Source organism: Gasterosteus aculeatus, chromosome 2 (genome assembly GCF_964276395.1).
Source record: "Gasterosteus aculeatus chromosome 2, fGasAcu3.hap1.1, whole genome shotgun sequence".
NCBI lineage: Eukaryota > Metazoa > Chordata > Actinopteri > Perciformes > Gasterosteidae > Gasterosteus > Gasterosteus aculeatus.
In genome coordinates this window covers 20,309,748-20,324,715 of record NC_135689.1, presented here as the reverse complement: position 1 = coordinate 20,324,715, position 14,968 = coordinate 20,309,748, and the positions used below count along the sequence as shown (strand labels likewise).

Sequence of the window (14,968 nt, the reverse complement as noted above, 5' to 3'; positions counted from 1 at the left end):
CACCAATGGTTGCGGGCACACCTTCTCCTCTACACAGCTTTGTTCTGTATAGACAAATGGGATCAAAGAGAAGAGGTACTGTGAGATTCTTCTGCTCAGATAGTTCCCACACAGCTGGTGTCATGGAACTTTCTCTGGATTAAAATTGTGATAGTTTTGGACCTTAATCTAATAAAACATTATGGCATCATTATATTTTACCATTACACATTATCAATATAACAAAAGGAAACCGTGCATCCCTGGCAAACGGCTGAAGCCTTAAAGTTGGGATAATTGAGAATAGATTGTTCATCATTTCGATGGAAGCAACTCTGCAGATGAGGGATATTGGTAGATTCATCCAACAATTAAGGTTTACGGTTGTTGGGGGTTAAACTTTAGATGGACTAAATCTAAAATCCTGGAGAAAATGTTGATTCCTGAATATGTCCCATTACCAGTGTGCAGACAAATGGAAAGGAACAGAAGTTTTACAATTCGAAGTCCTATGTTGGTTCCACCCATCTGATTACTATGATAATTGCTCCAACTGTCCAGTAATATAGCATTGACAGGTTTACGTTGCAGTTATTTGAAAGCCTTGTCCTCATCTTAGATAATGTGGCGTCATACGGCCTCCATAGCATATGATAGCATACGACAGCTAAATAGATAGATGCATACTTTATTAATCCCAGAGGCTAAATTTCTATGTAATAGCTGATATAAAATGAATTACTCTGTGCTGTTTGTTTTGATATGTGAAGTACATTTTGTAACAATGCAATTTCTATTTTCTTTCACTGGTTTAATGTGGTTCTGTGCTAATTTTCATTTTTATTTTAAACTAACTTAACAGTCTCATTTTCAAGAGAGACATTGTTAAGCAACATAAGAGTAACAGACAAGATATAACATTTCATAAAAGTGCAAAAGGTTTCAGTTGAAGAGGCAGAGTTTTTTTTTTTTTCTTTTTTACCAAAGAGTACTTTAGACTTTAGTTTTTGTGACATGTAAGTGGATAAATTAGTTGGCAGTCTTCTTAATTATCAATGATATTATATAAATGATGGATTTATGAATATAGTTATACCAGTATTGTGTTCTGCACATGGAAAACGATGGTTTTACCTTTTTCAAAAAAGATGATCAATATGAAATTTAAATGGCCTTTCATCATTTCTATAGCAGTACGATCACCATAACTCAATGATCTGTGAAAAGGTTTATTATACAGCTTTTTTTAAATAACCTAGTTCTAGTCAGAGGTCAGATTGAGAGAAAATACAATAGTTTCACTCTTTGCTAATCTTTATCATCTCAAATTTTGCTGTTGAAGGTGGCAGAGGAATTGATGACTTTGGCATATGAAAACGGGATCAATTTGTTCGACACAGCTGAAGTGTACACTGCCGGACAGTGAGTATGATTGCTTATGACTTCTTGATTTCAAGAAAAAAGGATGATTTGACATACACAAATGTATATTCTTTGATGCATACATGTTTGTCTTTGTTTGAGTATAACAAAAACATGTACACTATGATGTCACACAAGCATACGTGGGGAAAAACAACCAAATACTTGAAAAAACAAAAAGATCAATTAAATTAAGCTGGCAATACTCAAGAAAACACAAACCATAGCAAATAACTTTATATGCGTTTGGCATGGAAATTCTTTGACAATTCGAATCCAGCCCGACATTGATGTTGTTGGATGGGAATAATCAACCACAATGTGTAACCAAAAGAAATACTTCCCCCTTTGTTTGTTTCCACCTTCCCACAATGTTATTAAATCGACAGGTAAGATTAAAAATCTTTCAAAATGATTCAAAATCATGAATCCCTGCACAATGATAGTGGACTCGTTGATAATACATAGTACCACGTTATGACCTGTGACTACAAACTACTAACAAAAACATATAGTTATATAACATATATACGTTTATATAAACACACTGACTTTAATATTTCCAGAAGACCAGACTCTTATTGTTTCGTGGGTCCAGTGTTTTAACGGGTCTTCAGACCGTTGATTCAGCCGTTTTAAGCTGTGTGATGACGGTAGCTCCGTAGCGTGAAAGCTCAAGGGGATTGTTGGATCCGGTTGACCGAAAACAAATCAGGACTCAGGAAACATTTATTGGCATAATATGTCAGACATACAAGGAAGTTTGACTTGGCGGTTAGAGTCCAACAAAATAAACTGCATGTGGTGGGAGGTCTTATTCCTGATGGACCTCATCCTCCTACCAGATGGAAGGGGCACAAACGAGTTTTGTCCAGGGTGAGAGGGGTTGGCAACAATCTTTTTGGCTTGCTTCAGGGTCCTAGAAGCGAACAAGTCCTGGAGAGACGGAAGATTGCAGCCGATCACCCTCTCTGCAGAGTGGATGACACGCTGCAGCCTGCCCTTGTCCTTGGCTGTTGCTACAGCGTACCAGACGGTGATGGAGGAGCAGAGGATGGACTCGATGGCCATGTAAAAGTGCACCATTATTGTCTTTGGTTGAATTTCTTCAGCTGCCTCAGGAAGAACAACCTCTACTGAGCCTTCTTGGTGATGGAGCTGATGTTCAGCTCCCACTTGAGGTCCTAGGCGATGATGAAGCCCAGGAAACAGAAGGAATCCACCGCGGTGATGGGGGAGTCACCTAGGATGATGGGGGAGGGTGGGGCTCTGTTCTTCCTGAAATCCACAACCATCTCCACTGTCTTTAGAGTGTTGAGCTCCAGGTTGTTCTGGCTGCACCACGGCACCAGATGGTCAGACTCCTACCTGTAGGCGGGCTCATCCCCACCAGAGATCAGTCCAATGAGGGTGGTGTCATCTGCAAGCTTCAGAAACTTGATGGGCTGGTGACTGGAGGTGCAGCTGTTTGTGTACAGGGAGAAGAAAGGGGAAAGAACCCAGTCTTGGGGGGAACCGGTGCTGATGGTCCGGGAGGCTGAGACATGTTTCCCCAGCTTCAAGTGCTGCTTCCTATTGGACAGGAAGTCTGTGATCCACTTGCAGGTGGAGTCGGGCATGTACGGCAGGGAGTTTGTCCTGCAGCAGAGACGGGATGATCGTGTTGAAAGCAGAGCTAAAGTCCACAAACAGGATCCTGGCGTAGGTTCCTGGGGAGTCCAGATGCTGGAGGATGTAGTGGAGGGCCATATTGACAGCATTATCTACAGACCTGTTGGCTCTGTAGGCGAACTGCAGGGAGTCCCGGAGGGGATCGGTGAGGGTCTTCAGGTGGGACAGGACTAGCCGTTCAAAAGACTTCATGACTACAGAGGTCAGGGCGACGGGCCTGTAGTCATTGAGTCCTGTGATCCTGGGCTTCTTGGGAACAGGGATGATGGTGGAGGCCTTGAAGCCGGGGTATGTGGCATGTCTCCAAGGAGGCGTTGAAGATGTCAGTGAACACCGGATGAACCCCTGATGGGCTGGGGAAGGAAAGGGTGAGGGACTGGGGCAGGTTGGTGGAGCTGTGGGGGATGGAATCAGGACCTTGTTACGGAGGCCCTGAAGTGCAAAACACAACGGCAAATAGGAAAACACAACGAAATTAACTTACGGAAAGGGTAGGGCCTTACAGCAGATGGCAGAGGACTGTTCCAGTTCTAGGGCTGCGACTGACGATGTTTCACGAAAACACAAGTCCACAAAAGCGCATATTGAGAAAGGGCCATGGTTTTCATACACTGGGAAGGTGCAGGACTGGACACAGGTGGAAACAATCAGGAACACGGCAGACAATCACAAGGGATGACACGACAGGGCAGGAAGTGAAGCTAACCCAGGTACAATGAGAAGCAGGAAACTACTAAATAAAACAGGAAACAAACCCACACTGTGACACCTATTTTAAATTGTTGACAAAAATCGATGAAACCTCTTGTTTACGAGAGACTGATTTGTTCACAGTTGACATTGTTAATAACTTACACTATTCTTCAGCTGGATAATTTGTTGGAAAAGGGCATGGATCTAATGTTGTTAACTTACTATATAGTCAATGTTTAACATTTCATTTTCTTTCTCAGGGCCGAAGTTGTCTTGGGAAGTATCATAAAGAAGAAAGGATGGAGGTAGAGTTTTCAAATTGTTTGTTGACATTATTACTCTAACTAAACCATCATATTAAAATGTTTAGTTTGAAATTGTCGACCATACATTTTGTATTATTTTCATAGACATCTGCCAAATTTAGCATTGCTTATGGAATAACATTACATTATTATTGTTTATGCTATTAAAGCATGTCATCTAGATCCCAGAAATCCCACAGAACATTGTCAACAAGAGACCATACAAATTATTTGTATACAATCATGTCAAATGTACATAGCTTGTCAAAATAAATACTGGTATTACTAATACAGCTGCAGTTGTTAAGGTTTGTGGTGGTGTTCGGACCCCAAAGCAGACACGGAGGAGCAGGTAGTGAAAAAAGGTAACAGTTTATTGACTGTGTAGGCAGGTGCAGGGTGAAACGGCAGGGTGTAGGCTGGTTGGAGGATCCACGGAGAGGCGAGGATGACAGCCGAGCGAAGAGGCACGCGGAGGTTCAAGATCTATGGAATAATCTGTTGAGTGGGCCAGATCTTTATAGTGGGGATGATTAGGATTGAGTGCCGGTGCGCCTCGTCAGTTGCAGGGAACCAGCCACGCCCCCTAGTGCTCACAGCACCTGCAAAGGGAAAGAGAAGGGAGAGATGGAGAGACGAAAACAACAACAAACCACACAATCCTCACAGCAGTAAACACAACAATTGAAGAGCCTTGGTGCATTTGCATGTAGAATCCTTTAGTTACTTCATCATTATGCATTATTTTACAGAGTAATTTGTAGTGGCTTGCATTAAACTTTTGAAAGGATGCGGGATCATTGCAGAAAGCAATATCCATCCATCCAACGTCAAACCGCTTATCCTGCACACAGGGTCACGGGGGGGGCTGGAGTCTATCCCAGCCTACTTCGGGCGAGAGACAGGGTACACCCTGGATTGGTCGCCAGCCAATCACAGGGCTACACAGAGACATACAACCATTCACACTCACATTCACACACCTATGGGCAATTTAAAGTCCCCAATTAACATGATCTCCAGAGCATGTCTTTGGACTGTGGGAGGAAGCCAGAGAACCCGGAGAGAACCCACGCAGACACAGGGAGAACATGCAGACTCCACACAGAAAGGCCACTGGGCCACTGGAGTCAAACCCAGGACCTTCCTGCTGTGAGGCGACAGTGCTAACCACCACCGTGCGCCCAGAAACCAATATTCAATTCAATAAATTTTATTTTGTATTGTCCAAAATCACAAATTTCAAATTTGCCTCAGAGGGCTTTACAGTCTGTACACATACGACATCCTCTGTCCCGAAACCCACACATCAGCACAGCAAAAACTCCTCTAAAAATGAAAAAAGCCTTCCAAGAGGAAAAAAAGGGAAGGGAAGAAACCTTAGGGAGAACGTGAGAGGAGGGATCCCACTCCCGGAATGGACAGACTACGTACAAATTTTTATTTGGCCTAATTGTAAGAGAATGAAATCAAACACTTTGGTCCAGCTTTCAGATTGATGTGACTAAGAACACACTAAATGACTTGATTTCAGATTTCAAGAAAAAAGATACAATATGAACAAAAAAAAACACATGCAAAACACATTGCAATAATCAGGCCGTATGAACTACCAATATTAACTGTTATACTTATCAACTGAAGTTACAGCACAACACTGACAAAATTCTCAGTGCAACTAATAATTAAGTGCAGTTCGGCTTTGTGTCCCATCACCATGCCATCAGAAGTCAAGTCTTGTAAGGGCCTTGTAACCCAGCTCCTAAGCACAAACAGCCAGTCAGAGACAGTCTGTGAGGTGTGGGTCGGTAAGCGGGCTCCTGTACTTTAATTTGGTCATTTTATCTCTGAAAATGCCATCTCACAGAGGAAGTTAATCCTGTGAGTAGGCACTCACTTTCAGTGCACAGGAGAGGAAACCTCTCTCTTCCGGTCTTCCGGTCTGCCAAATGCTGTAGTGGTAAAATTAGAGGTGGCTAAACAATGAATTTTGTAATCATACAGACCTCGAGGCGATGCAACGCTATGCAATGCAACGCTATGCGAACAAAGCATTGCGACTCTTTAAGGCTGTCCGGGCTATATTGCATTATGTTGTCAGTTAGTCATTTACAATCAATGACAGTGAATAAATGTGTTTACCGGTCCGTGGGCCGCACCACAGAAAGCTTATATATATTTTTGAAAAATGTTTTATTTTGAAAATTGACCGGATTTTCTTCTAATTCTGTGCGCTCGTCCCTCTGACATATTCCCTACGCGTCACCAGGCGTTTTTCTTGTCCGTGCACGGCAGTTTCGCAGACCAGCGAACACAGAGCGCACGACTACTACCCCCCCCCCACCCCCGTCGATCGTTCCGCCACCCCCCTACCCCGTTCGAGATTCTCGACCGGTCTGCAAAATATTGTCTGACATGAAACCGGTCCATGAAGTAAAAAAGGTTGGGGACCACTGCTCTATAGGACCTTAAAGAAATGGCCTCTGGAAACAGGCCCAGGGTGTTACAGCTGAAAAGTATAATATAAGAAGAAACCATGCTTCAATTAAACACTTCCTCTGTTCTTTAACCATTAGAGAGACATCCAATGTCAACAAAACACAACAGGACAATTGCTAGATTAAGAACTGTGACGTTCATTAAGCTGAATCCCCTCTCACACTCAGCAGTGCTAACTGGAATAAGATGGTGGATATTCGTGAGTGGTGCAAGGTTTTCTGGAATGATGCTTCAGTTATCCTTGAAGTCCCTGAAGCCTTTAAGAATTTTTTCTGTCATCAACCTTGTTCAACCAACTTGTTTCACACTGGATTTCCCATATGGTTCCTGTAGGGGAACAGGCCAGTTTGCTGGATGAAGAACTTTAAAGTGGTCCAGCAATTTACTGTACTGGGCTTTGTTTTCAACTGATACACGTGTTGCCTAGATGAACCTGTAATGAACAATATGTCCTGTGAGATCTCCTCTAATGTGTCATACATTAAGGCTAAATCACATAGGAATTCCTCTTGCTCCATATTGGCTCCATTTTGGCTCTATGGACTTGTCATTTTCATCTCTTGTGACATCCACTGTAGAAGCACTTACGTGGTTATACAGGGCCTTGTAGGAATTCCATACAGCTTTCACAGTTCTGAAACTGCTGGCGGTCCATCTGACATCAAGGACCCTCCCAATCTTTTGCAGATTTACTTAAAGTTGTCAATTTACACACTGTTGTATTGTGTGTAAATTTTGTCTAAAAAAGACTTGAAATGATTGACATTATTAGTGTGCTTGACTGTGTCTCTAACAGCCAATTCCAGCCTATGGTTTAGGCAGTGCCACACATTGAGATGTGGACAGGAGTTGTAGACGTGCAGCTACCCCTGACTTGTCACAGCATGTCACTTGCTCAATCACTGGCAAACGCAATGAAATTGTCTTTGATGCAATCTTCATCCATTTCCCAAGTCTGGAGGCACTGTAGTAAACTCTTAGTTATATTCTCAGCCGACTGGCTTTCCAGCTGGGTACTTTGTTAAATAAAATACCAGGGCTGATTTCTTGCTTAGAGTTGTGGATTTATCAGTAAAAACATTAAACCTTTGGTCTTCAGTTACTATGTGGTTCAGAACTTTCTTTCTCATTTCATCAGTTGTGTGGTCTATTATATTTTTTGCAGTAAATCTGGAATGAAGAGGGATACCCATGTCAAGACACTTTTCTTGCTGAAGCACCACAAGTTCGTCGTAGTCTGTGAATGGCTTGTTCTTCTTTGCCATGAAGTATGCTGTTCGAAACAGTGAGGCTGTCTTCTGTGATTCACTCTCCACTTGTTTTTGCATGGAAACATCCATTGTTTGTTTTGTGTTCACTGTTTTCGGCTGCCTTGTAGCTCTTTGATGTTGCATGTTTGGAAAATTTGGTTCTCAAGCATGACAGCTGATATTGGTGATCACCATTGTGACTGTATGTGACTTGGGTTGCTGCCCGTTCATTTGAGACACAGACCATACAGTGCAGATGAAACTGATTCAGACTACAGCGTTTATATGTTCAACAATATGAAACGTAGTCTTGGGTGTTTTAAAACGACACCAAATTTATTTCGGATTATTCCAACGGACGCAGGCGCAGGGAACTTTGAGGTGGGTAAACGCTATGTAAATGCTATTTCCAAAATTCCAGAGGTGCGTAAACGGCGTTTACCCTCCACTACTCAGGAGCCCTGGGTGTGTCGGAAATAAAATGAATGCAACCATCACTGGCTGCAGTTAGTTAACTAGATCGGAGAGAGCGAGATTGTGGTTAAGAATGGAGAAAACTTTTTGCATTGGAAGTAAAAAAAAACCCAGAGGCGCGACATACGGAGCTGAACAGAGGAGTTCCATCGCAAATTCTGTGTCAAACAGAAGGGAGGTGAGTGGCAAACCACCACTTTTAACACGGCTAGACTAAGCTAGATGCTAGGCTACTTCAATCTCAACATCTACCCTTGTAGTTGAGAGCACAGCAAAGTGCACAAGGACAGCAGGAAGAGTCACTAGTTACATTACATTACATGTCATTTAGCGGACGCTTTTATCCAAAGCGACGTACAATAAGTGCATTCAACCATAGGGTACAAACTCAGGAGAACAAGAAACAAGAAAGTGCAATTTCCTCAAATAAGCCAATTTATAATTTGCTATAGATGAGTGACGTTACAAGTACAATTTAAGTGCTACAATTTGTTAGTCTTTAGTCGAGGTAGAGTCTGAAGCAGGGCTGTAGTGGAGGGTAAACGCACGTAAACGCCGTTTACGCACCTCTGGAATTTTGGAAAAAGCGTTTACGCACCTATAAATAGCGTTTACGCACCTCAAAGTTCCCTGCGCCTTGTATTCTTCCGTTGGAATACAGCTGAGACTACGTTTCCTATTGTTGAACATATAAACGCCGTAGTCTGAATCATGTTCATCTGCGCTGTATTACGGTCTGTGACCATCCAATCAGTGCCTTGCGGCTGCAGCAGCGACACCAATCAGGATCCAGGAGGTGTGTAAACATACACGCTGTGGATCAGCCACGGGGGGGGGGGGTTGTAGTAGTCGTTGCGGGCGGAACGACCGACGGGGGGGTAGTAGTCGCGTGCTCTGTGTTCGCTGGTCGTGCACGGTGAAAGGACAAGAAAAACGCCAGTGACGCGCGCACATAATTAGGAGAAGATCCAGTCAATTCAAAGGCTCTGCCTCCCCTGTCATCATGAGCGGGAGCAAAGCTGTTGCTTCACTGAATAGGCCTATATGCTTAATCAATTATTTTAGGTCATGAAAGGTGTAGAGTAGCCTGTAAGCGTTAGAAAACAAGTCAGTTCTCAATGTGAAAACATGCTGTAGGCTATTTATGATGACATAGGTAGTACATGAGTGTTCCTTTAACTTATGTTGTCAGTGTAATTGACAGGCTGCTTAACTGGTTAACTCTTAAATTCAACATATTTTTTCAGGCAGTGAGAGGACAGGCAATGATGCAGAGAGCACAGGGAGAGGACAAACACCAGGTCGAATAGAGAGAGAAGCACAGAGGAGCCATGAACCCCAGAACACGCATTCTGGGGTTCATGGCTCCTCTGTGCAAGGCAGGACCTGACGTGGAGGACAAGGAGGCTCTCTGGGCACTACTGTAAAAAGGAGATAGTTCTTAATCTGCAATTGTGTTGTTGTGTTGTGTTGACATACTTTTCTTTACTGTTTTCTTAAATGTAATAAACTACAAACTACTAACACATTTATTCATTGTCATTGATTGTATATGACTTTTACTGATAACATAATGCAATATAGCCAGGACAGCCTTACAGAGTCGCAACGCTTTGTGTTGCGTTGCTTCGCATCGCGTCGAGGTCTGTATGATCACAAAATTCCCCACCTCTAATTTTACCACTACAGCACTGTTCTGAAGAGGTGTGTCTTTAGTTTGCGGCCTGGTGTCTTCAGAAAGCTCGTTCCACCATTTCGGCGCAAGGACAGCAAAGAGTCGTGATCTAGTTGAGTGTTTTGCTCTCAGTGAGGGAGGAACGAGTAGTTTTGCAGATGCAGAGCGGAGAGTGCGGGTTGGGATGTAGGGTTTGACCATGTCCTGGATGTAAGCTGGACCCGATCCATTCACAGCATGGTACGTGAGCACCAATGTTTTGAACTGGATGCGGGGAGCCACCGGTAGCCAGTGAAGAGAGCGGAGGAGTGGAGTAGTGTGGGAGAATTTTGGAAGGTTGAAGACCAGTCGAGCTGCTGCATTCTGAATGAGCTGCAGAGGTCGAATGGCGGTGGCAGGGAGACCAGCCAGGAGGGAGTTGCAGTAGTCCAGGCGGGAGATGACAAGAGTCTGAATCAGTACCTGCGCTGCCTTCTGAGTGAGAAGGGGACGTATTCTCCTGATGTTGTAGAGCGTGTATCTACAGGATCGCGTTGTCGCAGTGATGTTGGGAGTCAGGGAGAGTTGGCTGTCGAGTGTGACGCCGAGGTTCTTAGCGGTCAAAGTGGGCGTTAGCACGGAGTTCCCAAAGTTGACTGTCAGGTCCTGGGTAAGCGACTCTTTTCCGGGAAAGAGAAGTAGTTCAGTCTTGTCGGGTTGATTTTCAGATGGTGGGCGGACATCCACTGAGAGATGTCAGTTAGACAGGCAGAGATCCGAGCCGCCACCTGGGTGTCCGAGTGAAGGAAGGAGAGAATTAGTTGGGTGTCATCTGCATAGCTGTGGTAAGAGAAGCCATGCAAGCGAATGACAGCGCCAAGAGAGTTGGTGTAAAGCGAGAACAGGAGGGGACCCAGCACGGAACCCTGAGGAACTCCAGTAGTAAGAGGACAAGGTTCTGACACAGATCCTCGCCAGGTTACCCGGTAGATGCGGCCGTCGAGGTAGGACGAGAGAAGGGAGAGAGCAGAGCCTGTGACACCAAGTTTCTGAAGGGAGGAAATAAGAATCTGGTGGTTGACCGTGTCAAATGCAGCAGAGAGGTCCAGAAGGATGAGGACAGAGGAGAGAGAGGCGGCTCTAGCAGTGTGGAGTTGCTCTGAGACAGCAAGGAGAGCGGCCTGTGGAGTGGCCTGCCTTGAAACCTGACTGGTGGGGATCAAGGAGGTTGTTACAGTGGAGATAAGAGGAGAGTTGATTAAAGATAGCACGTTCAAGGGTTTTGGACAAAAAGGGAAGAAGAGAGACCGGTCTGTAGTTGTTTTCTTCAGAAGGGTTGAGGGTAGGTTTCTTCAGGAGGGGGTTGACTCTTGCCTCCTTCAGAGAATTGGGAAAACAGCCAGATAACAGAGTGTTGTTGATGAGACAGGTGAGGAACGGAAGAAGGTCAGGTGCAATAGATTGTAGAAGATGTGATGGAATGGGGTCAAGAGGGCAGGTGGTCGGACGGGCAGAGGTTACTAGGGTAAGAATTTGGTTAGGAGAGAGGGCGGTGAAAGAGGAAAGTGAGGGCGAAAGAGGTGAGGTCGGTGGGACGCGAGAAGTAGGAAGTGGGTTTGAGAAGGAGGAGCGTATGTCAGCTATTTTCTTGGTGAAGTAGTTGACAAAGTCTCCCGGAAGTTGATCAGAAAAGCAACCACGAGGCCCAAAGATCCATAGCTGAGGTGGGAGAATCTGTCCACAGAACAACTATTAGCCGTGTACTCAGAAAATCTGGCCTTTATACAAGAGTGGCAAGAAGAAAGTCACTGTTTAAAGTTAACCATAAGAAATCCTGTTTGGAGTTTGCCACAAGCCATGTAGAAGACACAACAAACGTGTGAAAGAAGGTGCTTTGGTCAGCTGAGACCAAAATTGAACTTTTTGGCCTCAATGCAAAACTATGTGTGGTGGAAAGTGGCAACACTGCTTCTCACCCTGAGCACACCATCCCAACAGTAAAATATGGTGGTGGTAGCATCATGCTGTGAGGATGCTTCTCTTCAGCAGCTACATGCAAACTAGTCAGAATTGAGGTAAAGAGGGATGGGAGCCAAACACAGGGCAATCCTTGTATAAAATAGGATGAAGTGTGCAAACAACTTGACACCGGAGCGGAAGTTCGTCTTCTAGCAGTACAATGGCGCTAAACATACAGCCAGAGTATGTAACCCAAGAAGAATGGACGTACCTTTTCATCTCTAGATGTGAAAAAATGTTGAAGACACCAAAAGTCTTGTAGCTGTAATTGCAGCAAAAGGGGTTTCTACCAAGTATTGACTAAGGGGTGTGAATACTTGCATCCAAAAGATGTCTTCTTTTCCTCATTATTATTTCTGTCACAATAAAAATGTATTTTTGCAGTATTAAGTACTATTCATGTTATGTTGATCAAATGGTAAAAAGTATATTTGAATTACAGTTTATTTGAAATACAGTTTATAAAGGTAAAAAATGGGGAAAAGTTAAGGAGTAAATACTTATGCAAGGCACATCTCATGTGTGGAAAGTTATGGTGCACGTGGGGGTGAGGGGGGGCTGTGTATAGTTATTAATTTTTTGTGTTTTTGTACATTCAAGTTTAAAAGTAAAAGCAAAATGGTATTATAAAAGCAACTTATTTAACTGTCAAAATATGTATAATATATCAATATTGAATAATCTACCAGACTTACCTGTTTATGTGGAATTAGGTGTTCCTGATCATTTCTGCGTTATTTTAACGTTTAGATATTGTTTCGAATTGTCATTTTAAAATACCAGTCTAATTTCTACTTCTATTCATGATTTCAAATGCAGACGTTCCAGTTTAGTCATCACCACCAAAATCTTCTGGGGCGGAGAGTATGTACTTGTAATTTGTTTCTTTATCTTGCTTGCTTTTTAATTAATTCATTTATTGCTTGTGTGCTTCTTCCTTTATTTCTTTTTATTTTAGATTCCTTTCTTCCTTGCTTGTTTTCTATGTTTACAATTAATGCATGAAACAGGTTGCCTACTGTGTATAAGCTGAGTTATTAAAACGAGTTAACATTACATGCATTAATGTGTAAGGAACCCAAAGGCATGTTCTCATTTTACAATAAAAGTAAAAATGGAATCTGTTTTTAGAACTAGAGAGACATGTGCACCATTAACACTAGCATAACTCAGAGACAGTTAAAGATGAACAGCTGAAGTGGCAGCTGCAGCTGGTAAATGTTTTTCCCCCCAACAGCTGGGAGGATTATATTTTGACCTAAAGAATCAGGTTCCAGTCCAGTCACAATCCATTATCTCCAACTTCATTAAAATGCTTGTTCCAAGCATACAACTTTCTTGTATGCAAGAAACCATAAGGAGGGCATAAACTTCAGGTTTCTGCACTACAGTTGCTATAGATGGCAATATTAGATTATATGGGTTACTTTTCTCTTTAGGCTTAGTCGATAAAGTAAATTGTGACGATTGTTTTATAACATTTTAGCAACTGTGTGTGCAATTCCTCAAGCCACAAATGTTACTACACATTAGACATGTGTCAACCTAAATGATACAATCCTTGTCATAATAGATATAGGTTAGTCGTAAATATTTTGTGGGGTTCTGCTGAAAATCTATTTAATCAGTTTCCATCTACGGTGGATGTTAAAAATAATTTTAAATGGTCTAGATTTCAAACCTTGACCTCTGACATTCAAGATGTTGGTTTTTCAGAGCAGAAATGGAAAGAGGATTGTCACGAAAACATATAATCGAAGGTAAGATCTTTTTCTTTTCTTCAACAGAATGACAATCACAAAAGCATTTTGTCATTATAACCAAACAAAAAACTAAGCTGTTAATCACTGCATGTGTCACCATAACCATATTACACCAGAATGCTTATGTGTTTTGTTTGTATTGTGATAATATGTCATGCGTATGCAATTCTCTTCATAAAAAAGGTCTAAAGGCATCACTAGAGCGACTTCAACTGGAGTACATAGACGTGGTGTTCGCTAATCGGCCAGATCCTAACACACCTATTGAAGGTGGGTGTGCTTATCAAATACAGATGTAAGTTTGTTCTCAAATTATGTTGAGGATTGCTTAGGGATAATGGTTCTAAATATTAAAACAGAACATATTGTTAGACATAAATACCTGTTCTGATTTACCATTACACTTCTAATAAAACAAATATAAAGTCTGTTGTTGTCAGTACAGTTGGTGCGGTGCAAGTGGCCATATTGCAGTTTTGGTCCTTGGCAACTACACGGAAGATCTGAGTGCCGAGCTGTGCAAGACTTAACATTTATAGTAACATTATGGACAGGTCCACATTTCGATGGGTTCTGGTTTTGAAAAGTAGAGTAGTCCAAGTGTGGTCGCCCCAAACATGACTTTTATGAAGCTGGGAGATGTTTCATGGGTTGTAGGAAAGAAATTATTTATAATCTAGGTCAATATTTCCCAAAAGTCACCTGCATTATAAAATTGCCCCATTCTGCTACTTGCTGTGCATTCAGGGTAAGTGCTTACATTGCTAACACTGTACACACTCTGTACTCTACCTCACAAAAAGATCTCTTCTGCAAGTAATTTCTCTTAGATGTATCAGAAATGCATTGCAAAGCTGTAAACTGAAAGTAATTTCAAAAGAGTGCTCAAAATACAGCAAAAAAAATATGGAAGGCCAAAATTCATTGAACTTCATAACCTTCTAGCTATAATGTATAATTGGTAGAGAAGGAAGCTTAACTGCACAAGATTTTATTAGCTGAATTACAATACAGGAAAAGATGGAAGCTAAACAATAAACAATAATAGCTGGAGTAGTAGTAGTTGGAGTAGTATTAGAAATAGCAATAGGTATTTCAACAACAACAGCTTAATTCTGAGCTGCATGTTAAGATATAGATAATCATTGGGTGAGATAAAGGGGGTTGGGAGACAGAATCTGAGTGCTTGGCGTTCATACTAAGAGGTTATTTAATAATAGGCCTCATCACAATAAATGG

The 14,968-nt window shown here is 42.4% G+C and overlaps 1 protein-coding gene across 1 annotated transcript in view; it reads left to right on the top strand.

Annotated features, from left to right (window-relative positions):
• The window catches only part of LOC120829249 (voltage-gated potassium channel subunit beta-2-like), a 62,419-nt gene that overhangs the window by 29,794 nt on the left and 17,657 nt on the right, over positions 1-14,968 (top strand). The window contains exons 5-9 of the mRNA XM_078094450.1: positions 1,322-1,401; positions 4,026-4,070; positions 12,786-12,830; positions 13,683-13,726; positions 13,913-13,999. Of these exons, the coding sequence (XP_077950576.1) occupies positions 1,322-1,401; positions 4,026-4,070; positions 12,786-12,830; positions 13,683-13,726; positions 13,913-13,999 (301 nt within the window). The remainder of the gene's footprint in view (positions 1-1,321; positions 1,402-4,025; positions 4,071-12,785; positions 12,831-13,682; positions 13,727-13,912; positions 14,000-14,968) is intronic.